Here is a 14,195-nt window from a genome sequence, read left to right as displayed (position 1 = left end):
TGGACAGAGTCTAGCAGGTTACCAGCCTTTATTTGGATAGGGGAAGAGTCCAAATCTCTCTCGAAATAGCCAGCGACTCAGGGCAGATGATTGGCATCCAAGTTATGGAATAACGAGGCGGCCAGTGTTTGTAGAATCCTTGCAAATGGCACACAATGATGAGGTTTAGGTTCGCCTGGACAACAGGTTAGGTCGCGTTGCAGGTGACAATAACAGAGGGAAAAGTAAAAGAAACAGAGAAAACTAGACAGAGAGCTGGAAGTGGAATGGTATGGTATCGGAACGGGAATAGGTTTCCCGTCCCAGTCTACGAGTGGGAAAGTGGGCAGGGGATTTCCGAGCTAAGGGGTGGTACAGCTGGGTATCGAAGTATGATCAACCCTAGTAAGGGCTTGCACGCGCCCATTTCCGGGTGTTTGGAATGTAGGTTTGCGAGAAACAACCGGAATGAACCATGTGAGGGATAACCCGTTTCCCTGGAGAGCAGAAGTCAAGGCAGCGAGGCGGCGCTTCCGACGAGAAGCTGCACGCTCTGTAGATCTTGGCTAAAGATGAAAGAAAACCCAGGAAAGGATAGAGCACTGCCCACGATGTGATCCGCAACAATGTTCTATAATCGCTAACCCCGTGGCGACAGGCAAGTATTGAATGGGATCGCGATGTTGGTTGATGGAACAAACGGACGCATTTTCCAGATGCGTCCGAGCTCTATGGGAGTGTTGATGCGGGCAATCGCATTGAGTACATAATATGGATCTGATACATTGCAAGGACTTTCCCGGCGCTCTCTTGTGAAAAGATTGCCTAGGGACAGGGACGTATGGATCGCTTCAGGTTGTTTTTCTCCGTGATATTTCCGGCTGCAAATGAGCATGTCGTAGTCAATATTGCGGCACCCCATGACCGAACAGGCCAAGTTTCCCCGCCCGTTTGGGGGGGACAGCCCAGATAGTCTCCTCAGATGACAGGAAGGTAGAGAGAGGTTAGCGCACACGTCCTATCGAAGTGGTACGATACAGGAAAAGATACTCAGCAATTCTAAATCCCTCTTAAAAGGGCCGGTGATTCGAGGCCAATGATTAGCGCTCAAGCTGGTGGACACGAGGTAGCCAATTTCTGTACAATCCTTGGAAAGTGGCGCAACGATGACCGGAGTGGCTGGGTTAATTTTGGGTTCAGAAAAAGCGAGACAAAATGTTTGACAATATGCTTGTTTGTGGCGAAGATTATTTCTCGCCAACAAAAAAAGAAGATCTGTATCGAATACAGTCCAGTAAAGACGGCTGGAAACTCCTAAAAGAGCAGTGTCTTGACACACCTTTAAGGGTCGTCCGCTAATATCATGAGCTAATTTGACTTAACAATTTTTCCCCTAATGTAACTTGAATAGGATTTTGTTGTTCACGAGGGCAGGGTTAGTCCGAATTGCACGAAGACAAAGAACGGATGGAAACCATACATACAATTGTTGGGTTCATCTCCGCGAATCGCATGAAGGAAAGTCCAGACAAAGACCCAGCTTGCGGGTCCCTCGTTCTTCGTTAGCAATCACTATGTTGGGCTCCGCCACCAGCGATATCAGTCTAAGCAAGAGACTTAGCACAAGTTGCCGGTACTAGTTCGTGCCTACCGTGATTGCTCCGATGATCAGACCGTTCCCGGATGTATAGCGTTCGTGACTGTCAGTAATGTTTACGAGCCGTGCGCAGCGGAAGTCCTTTCACCTTGTTTCACCCCCGGACACACTGCTTCAGGACAGGGCCCAGACTACTTCTTTCACTCTTCTGTCCCTCCTGTCCCTGCCTGTAAGCCCATGTTCTCGCCGCGTTGCGAAGGCCTCGCTCATTTCCCCGTTTAACGCGCCACCCAAGCCGGAAGAGGCTGGCCTGCGTGTCCCCCCTATCCCTTCTCTGCGCAAGGCACACACTTCCGCTTGACGTGGGCTCTGCCACGCTTGAACCGCTGTACGACTGAGGCACTGAAGCAAGCACTAGATGACCAACATGCTTCAAGGTGAGTAACACGCAAGAATCTACTCAGCCATGGCGACACCATGTTGAGCCATCACAACATTACAGATAGGCCTTCGTCTGGCTGGTACCCCAAAGAGAAGGTTCACTCAAGCAATATCTTTTCATTATACTACTTACAACTCATATACGGTTTTGCCTCCCTGAAGACCTACATCGATGAGAACTGTCGGCAGGAGAGAAGTTGTCTGTGTGGTGGCTCAAACGCGAACTTGGGGCCATCCAGTTGCTCACCCGTACCAGAGGCAATCATCTGGCCTGTATGGGCTTTGCAAACGATACGCGGGCATGGCGGATGAATGTGTGAGGGGTGTTTTGCTACCACCACGCTCCGATCTGCCGGACGCTCTAGATGACAAGCAGTGAACGACTGTTGACTACCATATCATCAATGACCACAGCTGTCAAACCCCGAATAGTGGCACAGGGAAGCACTAGGTACGATCCAGCCACTGTCAAGAGTCCGCTCATCTGCGGTGCCACCGGTTCGACCGATGATCCAGCGATAGTGGTAATTTGCGCAACTCTTGCTCGGTAGGGAGGTATGTCATCTACCCTTAAGGAACGTGCTACAGTATCGCTGGATCGATGCCTGGGATAACAGAGTCTTGCCGATTCGAGCTACATCACCGAAGAACTGGACTCTCAGCCATCTTGTCATGACATCCCAGAAACCTACTCATTCACCAACTACAGTGCTCTTGAATGTCTGTGGCACCGGAATCCTTCCCCAATAGGGTTGGTATCTTAAAGTTGAATGCAGAGGCACGATCCTCTAATGCCGATTCTGACATAACCCACCTGACATTACAAACCCCGAGGAGGCGGAGAGTTCCTTTAACCCGACACTGTCCCCTAGGTGCCATGTGGAAGCGATCCCTTCATGTGCGCGACGTTGCGGTAGCCACACTGCCACGTATATCGGCCAATGCCGATTCCGACGCAAAGTACGGCTTGCGACCACCTTTTGGTGCTGGTTTCTGGTTTCTGGACAGCTGGGAGTCGTCTAGTCCATCCTCTGTCATACGGATCCTTACCTCTTGTTGCTGTCATAGTGCATGTGGAGTGCCGGTACTCACTAGAGTTTCGCGAGTGTATACACCTTATATCATCACCACACTGTCGCATCCTTCTCTGGCCCACAGCATTCAAGCATTCTCGTATTTGTATACAGTGCACCCCCGACGCGACGTTGGTTGCTTTGTACGTTCGCAGCTAAGCCGCCTGCAACGTACTCTAGTAGACCTAGAACACGACTTACTGCTTGAATGCATTCATTCCATCCTACTGGCCAATGCCTGCCAGGCTCGAGGCTCTTTGAGCGTTTGACTTCTGCGTGCTGGCCATCTCGTTATTTCTTCCTGATTCTTACTTCATCTGCCAGATCTACAGAAGAAATTCTCATCACGTACTATTTCAGTCCTGCTCGCTACTCTTGGGTAGCATCAGGACTCCTCACCAGCCGCGGTCGGGAACCTCAGTGCAATTGAATGTGGAGGCATGACCTCGGAGGTCTCGTTCTTCGACACTGTTTTGACGCAAATCATGGCTTGCGGCTCTGATTTTTTGTAGGCTCCCGGGTGTCGTCTCACTCCGCCACACAAATATTTATCCGCTATCGGATCCCATCCCTACAGCGTGGCGTGCCACTTTTCATCCTGTTGGATTACCTTGCTTTTCACGCATCGGTCCCGATTTTACGTCAGGCATTGCCACACTTACAGATAGCGTCCCGTTTGCACCCAGATCCTTGCACATTGATATTTGGATTCTCCCATCTAGCCATGGTTCCGTTATGTATGTTATCGCGATTCAACTGCCTGCGACGTGCTCTGCTCGACACTGACTGCCTGAACACATGTGTCGCATGCCGCTGACCAATTGTACCCAACCAGGCTCGAGGCTCTTGGGGAATTGACTCCAAATCCATCGTAGCCTGCTAGCCATCTTATCATGCGTTACAGCCCCTCGCCCTGTCCACCAGATTCGTAGAAGACCTTCTCATTGTATGACATCTAACTTCGGTGCTGCAGGATTCCAGGGTTGGGTTGGTTGACACCAGAAACCTCACCAACGGGGATCGGCCGGAATCTTTAGAATTGGATGTGGGACCGTGGCCTCCCTCGTCAACATTCCGGCACAAAATACGGCTTGCGACCACCGTTTCTTGAATGGAGGTCGTAGATATCGTTTGATCCTGCTCTGTCATAGGAACAATACTTACCTGCCACCGCTGCCATACCCTGGGCGGAGTTTCGCGAGCACGTACGCATATCTATCGAGTGGCATCGATTTCCACCGCTGCATATTAATAATCCTTGACTTCTGCATTTCCCAACTCAGCGTTGGCTTCCTTGTATGTTCCCAATTCAACTACCTACGACGTGCTCTGGTCGACCTAGAACACGACTGCCTGAATGCATGCATTCCCTCCCACATGCGATGTGATCCTAACTTTACAGCCTGCGAAGCCCGAGGCTTTTTGAGGGCTTGACTCTTGCAAAACATGCTCGTTGTCTCATGTGTTCCGCACTCTCGTTCCATCTATCAGATCCACGGAGGACATTCTCACCACGTAGTACTTCACCACTCTGGATTTACCCGCTGACTAGATGGAATCGGGGAGAATTTTGATCCAACCCATCCATACATTGGTATACTCATACACTGAGAATGGGGCTGTCGCAAACGTCGCAACTTAAACTGCTCGTGTACATAAGTCCCTACAACATGTGCTTCGTCATTTTCCTGGAATGGAAGTGCCTTTTCCGTCATTCCATCTAATGTCTAGTACTGCCAGGGAACGCGTGGAAGTTTTGGGATAGTATAATGACGGAGACAGCCTGTTGCGCAGAAATTCGCCTAGGAATCCGTGACGGAGGAAACCGTTCAATACCCAACCTAGATACAATTGCCAAAGTTGTTTGCAATCACCAAAACCAGCTATATAATACCACATTGAGTCTTTACAGATCTGGATGTCAACGTAATACTCCATATTAGCCGTGAATCAAGGAACATCGTGAGCGGGTAATGATCCGCGGATATTGACGGCAGAAAAATCATGGAACACCCCAAAAGCGCTCAACTTTGACCGAAGATTCCCGACCCCTGAGTAGCTATCATTGTGAAGGTCACTCCTGGCACGCAACAGAAGAATTCTCTGGAGAATATTCAAAGAGCGCGAGGCAAGATGAATTTAAGGGTTTGCGCTTTTGTTTTCTTCAAGGTTTACTGTCACAAGCGGGAATGAATGTTTGGAACTGAAAACATGAGCCGTCAAGGCTAGCTGACTGAAGCAAGGGATCGGAGACTTACCGGGCGGATCGCCAACATGGGAGGCCTGTTGGAAAGTACCAACCCTCCGAAAGTTCCCAGTCGAGATTCTATCTCGGTGGTTCCACATTTCTTGACTACATCACAGGAGAGTCTAGATCAATGCATTTTCCGGTGAACGCGAACCAAACCCCCGCACGGGAAAGCATCGGCCACCGCATCTACAATAAAATTATCTTCGTTGTGATTGAAAAAGTTAGCCGTGGGCCCATACGGCAGGCGACAAACAAACGCGTTGTGGGTGATTTAGGGGGCCCACGTGTTCAGCGTGTTCAGCGAGGGACAAATCAATGAGAGGCGAGGCAGGGACCCTTAGTCCGCAGCGTCTCACTACAATAAACTTTCTTTTCAATGGGAAAATAAAGTATGGATCAACGGCTTTCTCGCCTTTCTTGAAGGCCACAAGTAATTAGATTTATCGGTTCCGTTTCTGATGCTTCCGCAAATTTCTTTTTTTACAATATTTTGTCAGTAAGTCCCGAAGCAGGCTGAAGCGATCATCTGTACCTATAAAGGAGCCCAAGTTTTCGCCTCCCTCTGCCGTTCCCCACAACAGATGCATCCCTCCTTTCTAGACGCGACTACAGCATTGTCCCATCTCGTGTGTTGTGAGTCTCACTTTAGTGTGCAGGGCACCTGCAACACCGCTCACGCTAGGAGCTGCTAGCGTGATGTGGGTGTTGTGCACGATGTGCTCTGCTCACAAGGTGGGTGCTAATGATTCGCCAATCCGAGTTCTTTCTTGGGTGCCAAATGCCAGATTGAAAGCTCAGGCGATGAAGACTTGTGTAGCGCTACACTATTCTCCTTTCCGATGACGCCCGCTATGGTGAGCAAGACGTCTGCACAACCGTCGCACCAGGAGCCGTGCCACCAAGTTGGTGCGGTGTGGTGCGGTGTGGGTGTTGTGCACAGTCGACTTGCACACTGCGTGGGAGCATCGGAGATTCACTTGTCAAGGTCAGGGTGTTTAGCCAAGTTCTGAGAACAGCACAGAGCCGAGACGAGGTGTAAGCACTATAGTCACAAGGCTTGAAAGATCGATTGTCATATCGACTGAGAACCTGAGATTAGCATCTTTCGGGAGCGTCACAATCAGGTGCGGAGGATCGCCAGTTGTCTGTGGACACTGAAGTCCAATGCTAGTATCCCTGTTCTGTGGTAGCGTCGTGCAACCTCAAGTCCCTTTATATAGGAGCGGGAATTAGCTGTTAAATAGTACTGCTGAGCTTACCACTGAACCTCAGTACCCAGCGAACACTAGATGTTCCGCAACTCCGTACCTTTCCGCACCCTTCCGTAGTCCTTTCCGGGACTCATAATATTTGGGCTGGAGTTAGCCGAAGTCCTAGTACGTGTAATTGAATGTCGAGGCGTGACTTTGGAGGTCCGTCATATTTGATGCCAATTTGACGCAATTTGCGATGGGCTCCCGGGTGAAACCTTACTCTGTCACTCGAACATTTACCTGCTATCGACAACATCCCTGCTGCGCGGCGTGTCCGTTTGCCTCCCGTTTGAATCATCACCTAGCCTTTCACACTGCACATCGAATGTCCCATCACGCTATCTGGATTCTCCCACGCAGCCATGGTTCCGTTATGTGTTGCGATTCAACTGCCTGAATACATGCGACACATGCTGCTGACCAACTGTGGCCCAACCAGGCTCGAAGCTCCTTGGGGATTGGTCCCTTCAAATTCATCGTAGTCTGCTAGCCATCTTATCATGCGCTGCAGGCCCACTTCATCCACTAGATTTGCAAGTTACCCTCTAATTACATGGCCTCTCAGTATCGCTCTCTACGCCGCCCTTTTGAATCTAGATTCATTTGCTGGTTGCGTCTCACGCCTACAGTATATTATAGCGCGCTGAAAATAAGGACCGGTCCCCATCGAAAGAGAGAATCAATTCACGTACGAATGTTAGCGAGTTCTTTGAAGCATCTCTTTCCGTCTCATCCCCATGTACTGTGCATTTCGAAGCACACTGCCCCACCCATACTTAGCCTCAAAGTATAAATACCTTTTCGAACACCCGACACACTGTAAAAATTTCCCTTGAGATGGAAGTTCTTGAGGTCCTATCGGGCACACGTTATGATGAGGATTTCGGTCATATCCCGCCACTAGCATGACTTCATTCCAGCTTCTCATGTCACTATTCCATAATCAAATCTTCATTTTGATTTCAATGGGATCGCGTTGTCTCGAAGGCCTCGATGTCCTGAACTACACGTGCACATGCCCTACATGATCCATTAATGTACGCGTCGTCATTTTCCAGGAATCGCGATGCCCTTTTCATCAGTCTACCTCGCGCCTGGTCAACCACAGGGAATAGATCTAAAATTCTTGGGCAGCATAATGACGGCAATGATATGCGGAAAAGAATTCCTAAGGCTCAACAGATAACCATCTATATAATACGTTAACGCCGCCACGAAGCCGAACCGACGTACGCGTGTGGAATGGTTGAACAACAAGTCCATTTTCCCTCATGGCTTGCAAAACTCGGAAGTCTGTTGCCGTAGAGTTGAGCATAGGAAACAAGAGGGGATTTTCCATTGGTGGACTACTGGCAGTGCGGAAATATTTCGCACTCATCCTAAATACAGCCACCTCGAAGGCTGTCTACGATCACCAAAACCAGGTGTAAACTAATATTGAATGCGGTCAAAATTAACTTCGGATTGCTCATCTTTTACCATTCAACCCCTGACTTATAGGCGTTGTGAGAAAGTCGTTCACCGTAACTAACAGAAAGATCCTTTGGGGAATATTCAAGAACGACAGTCGCTACAACTTGGATATAGTTCTGCTTCGCTGAAGACTGGCATGATCCTACTTCGATCGATGAGCACACTGTCGACAAGAAAGAAGCTGTCTCTGCCGCAACCTCGATACGTTCTTTGAAAGTAATCACAAGCGGTTGATGAAATGTTCCCCCTACTCCCAGTTTTCTTCTGGCATAACTAATTGCGAACTTGGGGTGACCGGTTGCTCTCCGCGGCAGAGGCGATCATTCGGCCCATATCTACTTCTCCAACGCTAAAAGCATGCGCGTGACGAACGAATGAAGCCCTTTTTTGCTACATGAAATGTCCGATACACTCTGGTGACTGATGGCTGCCATGTGAGAAAATATTGTGAATGATCACAACAGGTAAGCCCTAGCCCTACAATAGTGGAACAGAGTGACACCAAGGCGTGGTTCAAGCCACTGCCAAAGGGTGCGGCGCCACCGGTTCAACTGATCATCCATCGGCGAGAGTATGGGGACTGTCCAAGGCTCGAGAACGTCTCGACAGGACTTGGGGGGGCTAAGCGACTCTCACTTGGTAGGTCAAAATATGCAACCTCCCTCGTAACCGCCAACGGCACAACAACACGATATCGATGCCAGGACAACAGAGAGATTCAAGCTGCAACGGCGAAGAAGTGGACTTCAGAGGTGATGATCACCCACAGAAGTTACTCTTCACCGACGGGGATCGGCCGGAATCTTTAGAATTGAATGTGGAAGCGTAACCTCTCTCGTCAATCATCGAAAACGACTCACGCACCCACAGGCCGTCAAACATAGTATTCTACTCAGAAAATACGAATGCGATCGGTCGCATCTTCCAAGGGAAGCCCAAGAACACGCCCGGAAGGCTTCTGGACGGCAAAAAGGTGGTGCCCCGGCCACAGTGACATCAAGGGGCAGCAGACGAGCTCACATCAGCCCGGACAGAGACCCCACTACCATTCACTATCCTACGGCAAGCAGGACATGGAAGAATGGAAGGAACGTTGGGCAAGCACGCCCAGGCCGATCCGATCAGGATCTCACGCAACAAACCAGAGCCCCCCATCAATTAAACCCACCGCCAGGTTCAGTTCGCTAGACTGGACAACCTTCAGCAGGCTGGTCCAGTCCCGCACCGGCCAGCCCAGGCGAATACTACCACCGGTTCGATATCCACACAGAAAGCAGAGAGCGCGCGTACGGAGCAGCCAACCAGATGAAAGAGCATATCCTCTAGGTATGCCCACAGTTTAAGAAACATAGACACGTACTGGGCCTCAGTCGTCAGAGCAGGTTTTCGACTCTCATGGGGAAGCCCAAAGGCATCCTTGGACTAGCAGACTTCATTAAGAAGTGGTGGGCCATCGATAAAATGGGCGGACGGAGAGCGACGCAAAGCGGGGGAACAGGGAACAGGAGTACCCAGGAACCCCACGTATAGATATTAGAGAGGAATGGCGTGGGCACTACACCGCCACGCACACCGAGACACGACTAAAAACCAGACACCACAACCCAGAAGACCCCGTCAACCCGACCACACCAATCAGACAACCCTACCTTGTATTGGCGAGCCCCTCATGTACAGTCAGATGTAACGAGTCGCAACTGCCACGTACAAACCCGCGGGGCAACAAAATACAACAACCTCCCTCGTCGACATTTGCACGGCTTGCGACCACCTTTTGGAGTTATTTCTTACGGAGGTCCCGGGCGTCATCTAATCCTTCTCTGTCATAGTACTTACCTGCTGTTGCAGTAATCAATCGGTGATTCGGGCACGTGATCTAATTGTTATTGTATCATCGTTCATTTGAATTCTTTTCTTTTTTCCCTCAATTCTCGTTCTCGAGACTGACGTTAGTTCCTTTCGTATAATTCGCCTCCTAACTTACCTTGAGATTAACCGTTTAGATATTTTATCACCTGTCACCGTTGCCACACCTGTGGAGTACTCGGAGTTTCACAAGCAGCTATTGAGTGGCGTCGATTTCCACCGCTGCATATCAATGGTCCCTGACTTCTGCATTCCCCAACGCGGCGTTGGCTTCCTTATGCGTCCCTAACACAACTACCTTTGACGTGCTCTGGTCGACCTGGAACACATTGAGGCGGTTTGGCTGACATCGTACAACGCGGCCAGCGACCAACGTTGCGTCGGAGATGCAGTAGTTATGGGACCCTCGACGTGCGCACAGGGTGACGAATTTCAAATCGAGTACTGTGTAATGCAATCTCCTTGAGATGACGCACGGACATTGATCACACGATGTCGCTGAGGGATAACAGGTTACACCGCGAATTCCTACCACAGTCAATGAATCGTTCAAAAATCCTATCACGACATCGCAGAAACCCGTCCACCCATCAATCATGGTGCTCTTAGATGTCCGTAGCACCACAATCTTTTAGTGGGAATCGGTTGGGAACCTTAGAATTGAATGCAGGGGGCGTGACCTCGGGTTCTCGTTCAGCCCCGCAACCACCTTTTACTCTAGGCAAGACTCCAGCCTCTATGACTTCGTAATATTAGATAGACTTTTACTCTGTTAAACGAACCTTCACCTGCCGTCCTGCCCTGTGGATTACGGGTACTCACATAGAGTTTTGCGAATGTATACACAGTCCATTGGATAACATCATCCTTCAATTGTCCTATTTGCATTCGAGGTGGTTGTTTTGGGTGCCGAACATTCCCGTACTCCTGTTGGTCCACCGAAGTAAATTCCTCTCTTTTGTCCATTCAACACGCGTCGGTTTTGGCTTCGTGGCGGCGTTAACGTATTTATTTGTTGAGCCTTAGGAATCTTTTTCCGCATGTCATTATGTTCCAAAATCTTAGATCTAATCCCTGTGGGTGACCAGGCAGTAGAATGATGAAAAAAGCATCTCGGTTCGGAAGCATATATTAACGGATCATGCCTTGTTGACAGGAACTCATGTACACGTGTGGTTCTGGACGTTCGAGACAACGCGAATCCATTGAAATCCAAATGAAAATTTGATTACGGAATAAATTCCTATCATAACGTGTATTCGATGAAGTTCCATTTTTTCATACAGTGTGTCGTACGTTCGAAAAGGTATCAGGTTCAGTATGGGAGGGGCAGTGTGCTTCGGAATGCGTAGTACATGGACTCCAAAGAACTCACTGCCATTCGTACATGAACTCCCGATGGGGGCCAGTCCTTATTTTCAGCGCGCTGTAGTATAATATTCGCAAACGTAGCTAGGTGTGCAACGAGTCGAAGTCTCCTCCCCGACTTCATCCAATTAGTAAATGAATTTAGCTTCACATAACGGGGCGGAGTAGAGAGCGAGACCGAGAGACCATGCAATTAGAGGGTCTTCTTTGGTGGACGGAGGTAACGGAGTGAGGGTCTGACTAATAGAAAATTCTTTGGAGAATATTCAACAGGGAATTCGGGACGACAGGGATACTTTTGAGAATTTACGATTTCCCCCAAGATTTAGCGGGAATGAACAGTCAAGGCTGATTGGGGAGCGAACATGAACAACCCACCGAGCAGACCCCCAACACGAGGAGCCCATCGGATAACAAACCACGACTTGATTTGAAATTCAAACTTGGCAATTGTATTTTTCGAAGTGCATCCCAGATGTTTGCATATGCTAGCGAATGTGAAACAGATCCCTAGCATGGGAAATCACCAGCAACCCTACCCCCAAGGATCAGCGCTTGTAAATGAAATTATCTTCATTATCATTCAAGAAATTAGCAATATTGAGCCCGCAACGAACCCATTGCCATTGTATCTAGCCTTCTCGGATATATGCTTCTGCAAAAATTCCACCAAAATCTTTTCCGCCGCATAGAGTGCCCAGGGAAAAAGCTAACGCGGCCACTTATACCTAGGTGGGCTATAAGGGAGCCCGGGTCTGCGCCTCCCTGTCCTGTGCCCTGCAGTAATTCCCTCCCCACTTCTAGCCACAACTGCAGCGTTGTAGCTCCCATTTATATCTTTCTAACCTGGCGCTAGGGTTCTCATGCATTGTCCGTCGTGACGGCTCCTGCAGTGGTGTGCGGGGTGACTGTCACAACGTACATTCACACCAGAAGCTACTGGTGTGATGTGGGTGTTGTGCAAGTGCACCCCGCTCACAAAGTGGGAGCTGCTGAGCACGCGTTGTTTATTCAGTGTATTGTTGCTTGAAAGCTAGGGCCGTGCTTCATTTATGGAGACTGAGTTCCCGCGTTAGCTCCCCTATTAATCGGTATCTAGAATGTTCATTCATTTCAGGAATTCCAGGAACAGGGAGTTGGCGAGTAGAGGCACTCGTGTAATTGGGGCACACCTCCTAATATATCTTAAGTTGGCGACACACTGTGGATTGAATTTATAAAATGTTGTTGGCTCTTGGCGGCTACACTCGCGTTATATCGATCGGCAGGGGCATGACGCGTCAGGGGGTGTCGGGTCAGTGGGGTGTCGCGCGCTTGACTTGCATTCCAACAGGAAATTGATCCCTATGTATGTTACATGAAAATGAATGTACACAATAGTGCCGGATGCGAACTGCATGCAAGACACGTCAAGCGAAGTCCTAGCCTTACATACCACGTACACTACTGAGGCTGCTTATTGTGCAACCGGCTTGATGGGGGCTAAACCCAATTTCTTCGCCACGGCCGTTTGTTTATCGATGGGTTTTCGTACATTCGAACCTACTCCAAGGAAATAATACAGAAGTGGAAGTTTGAGATTAATATATAACGAGGATCGGGGATGTAATATGGAGACTCAGTCTAGGCAGGTGACCAGCCTCTCTTTAACGGGAAGAAACTCAGTCAGCAGCCTCCAGCGATAGTTGGCTTAGGAGATTGTGCTTACACTGCATGTAGTTGGTTTTCTAAGTAAAGAAGAAGAAATCGGACGGAGAGCCAGATGTGGTATGGAACGCTAGTTAAGGTTAAGGCGTCCATGCAAGTCCACCGAGAATGGATAAACTAGGAGTGTGGCTTCCTGGGCGGGAACCGGGGTGAACCAGATGTCCTTGAGAGCGAAAATCAAGGCGCAACAATGACCCGAGTACTCGAAGTGATCTAAAGTTCAGGACAAGCGCTAGACAAAATATTTGATCGGGTTGCGGGTGGCAATATCTGGCAAAGACCGTTATTCCTCGTCGACAGAAAAAGCAGATCTGGATCATGGCTACTGCGTTCTCCGCGAATATAACTCGAATAGGGATCTGTTGTCCACAAAGACAGGGCCAGTCCGAACGGTACGAAGAGAAAGAACCGATGGAAGCCATACGATTGGTGCATTCATCTCCACGAGTCGCGCAAAGGATAGTGCAAATAAACACCCAGCTTGTGGAATCCCCGCTCTTCGTCGAGTAATCACTGTGTTGGACTTCTCCACCCGCGCACGATGGCAACAAAGGAAGCTCAACGAAGGAAGGTCCTGAGATGCGGCTTCGTGGGGGGGGGGACCGGAGTGGACCGGACGGGAACCCAAATGGTACTTGTGGAAGGTCGCACCTTCCGGGGACACAGGTCAGGGGAGCGAAGTGGCCCTTCTGTCGAGAAGCTACACGCTCCGAGTGGGCTGATGGAACAAACGAACGCATGTTCCAGGAGAGGGTCGGGAAGCTCTCGAATGGACTCACACAGAGCTTCGGATGTACTAGTGGCGAAATCGTGTGGGGGCCGAAACGCACCGATTACTTCTGGTTGCTTTTCTCCGAGACGATGTTCCAGCGGCGAATAGTCATCTAATATTGTGTCGAATAGGGCAATCGCTGCAGGATACGTGGCCCGTTCGGCGGGAGCTACGGCCCAGAATAATCTCCCCACGCGGGAGGGTGGTTTAGTGGACACCCCCTGTCAAGATAGCATGACACAAGGAAAAGGTTTGGCAAGTCTGGGCAGAGTTACCAGCCTCTATTGGGATAGGGGAAGAGTCCAAATCTCTCTCGAAATAGCCAGCGACTCAGGGAAGATGATTGGCGTCCAAGTTACGGAATAACGAGGCGGCCAGTGTTTGTAGAATCCTTGCAAAATAGCACAATGTAATG

General features: G+C 49.6%; 2 protein-coding genes across 2 annotated transcripts; one reads left to right on the top strand and one right to left on the bottom strand.

Moving 5' to 3' along the window:
- The first annotated feature begins 2,565 nt into the window (after positions 1-2,565).
- On the top strand, positions 2,566-3,670 carry EI90DRAFT_852123 (uncharacterized protein). The gene has a single exon (XM_039068164.1). The coding sequence runs from the start codon at positions 2,736-2,738 to the stop codon at positions 3,357-3,359; it is 624 nt and encodes a 207-aa protein (XP_038916808.1). The 5' UTR covers positions 2,566-2,735; the 3' UTR covers positions 3,360-3,670.
- A 9,048-nt stretch (positions 3,671-12,718) lies between these two features.
- Positions 12,719-14,195, bottom strand: EI90DRAFT_3055332 (uncharacterized protein). Its single transcript, XM_039060138.1, has 2 exons — positions 13,010-14,195; positions 12,719-12,945 (listed from the first exon to the last, which is right to left on the bottom strand). The coding sequence occupies exon 1, from the start codon at positions 13,746-13,748 to the stop codon at positions 13,089-13,091; it is 660 nt and encodes a 219-aa protein (XP_038916807.1). The 5' UTR covers positions 13,749-14,195; the 3' UTR covers positions 12,719-12,945; positions 13,010-13,088.

This window comes from Cantharellus anzutake, assembly GCF_015039405.1.
Source record: "Cantharellus anzutake strain C23 chromosome Unknown EI90scaffold_20, whole genome shotgun sequence".
Taxonomy (NCBI): Eukaryota; Fungi; Basidiomycota; class Agaricomycetes; order Cantharellales; family Hydnaceae; genus Cantharellus; species Cantharellus anzutake.
This window is presented reverse-complemented; position numbering and strand designations above follow the sequence as displayed.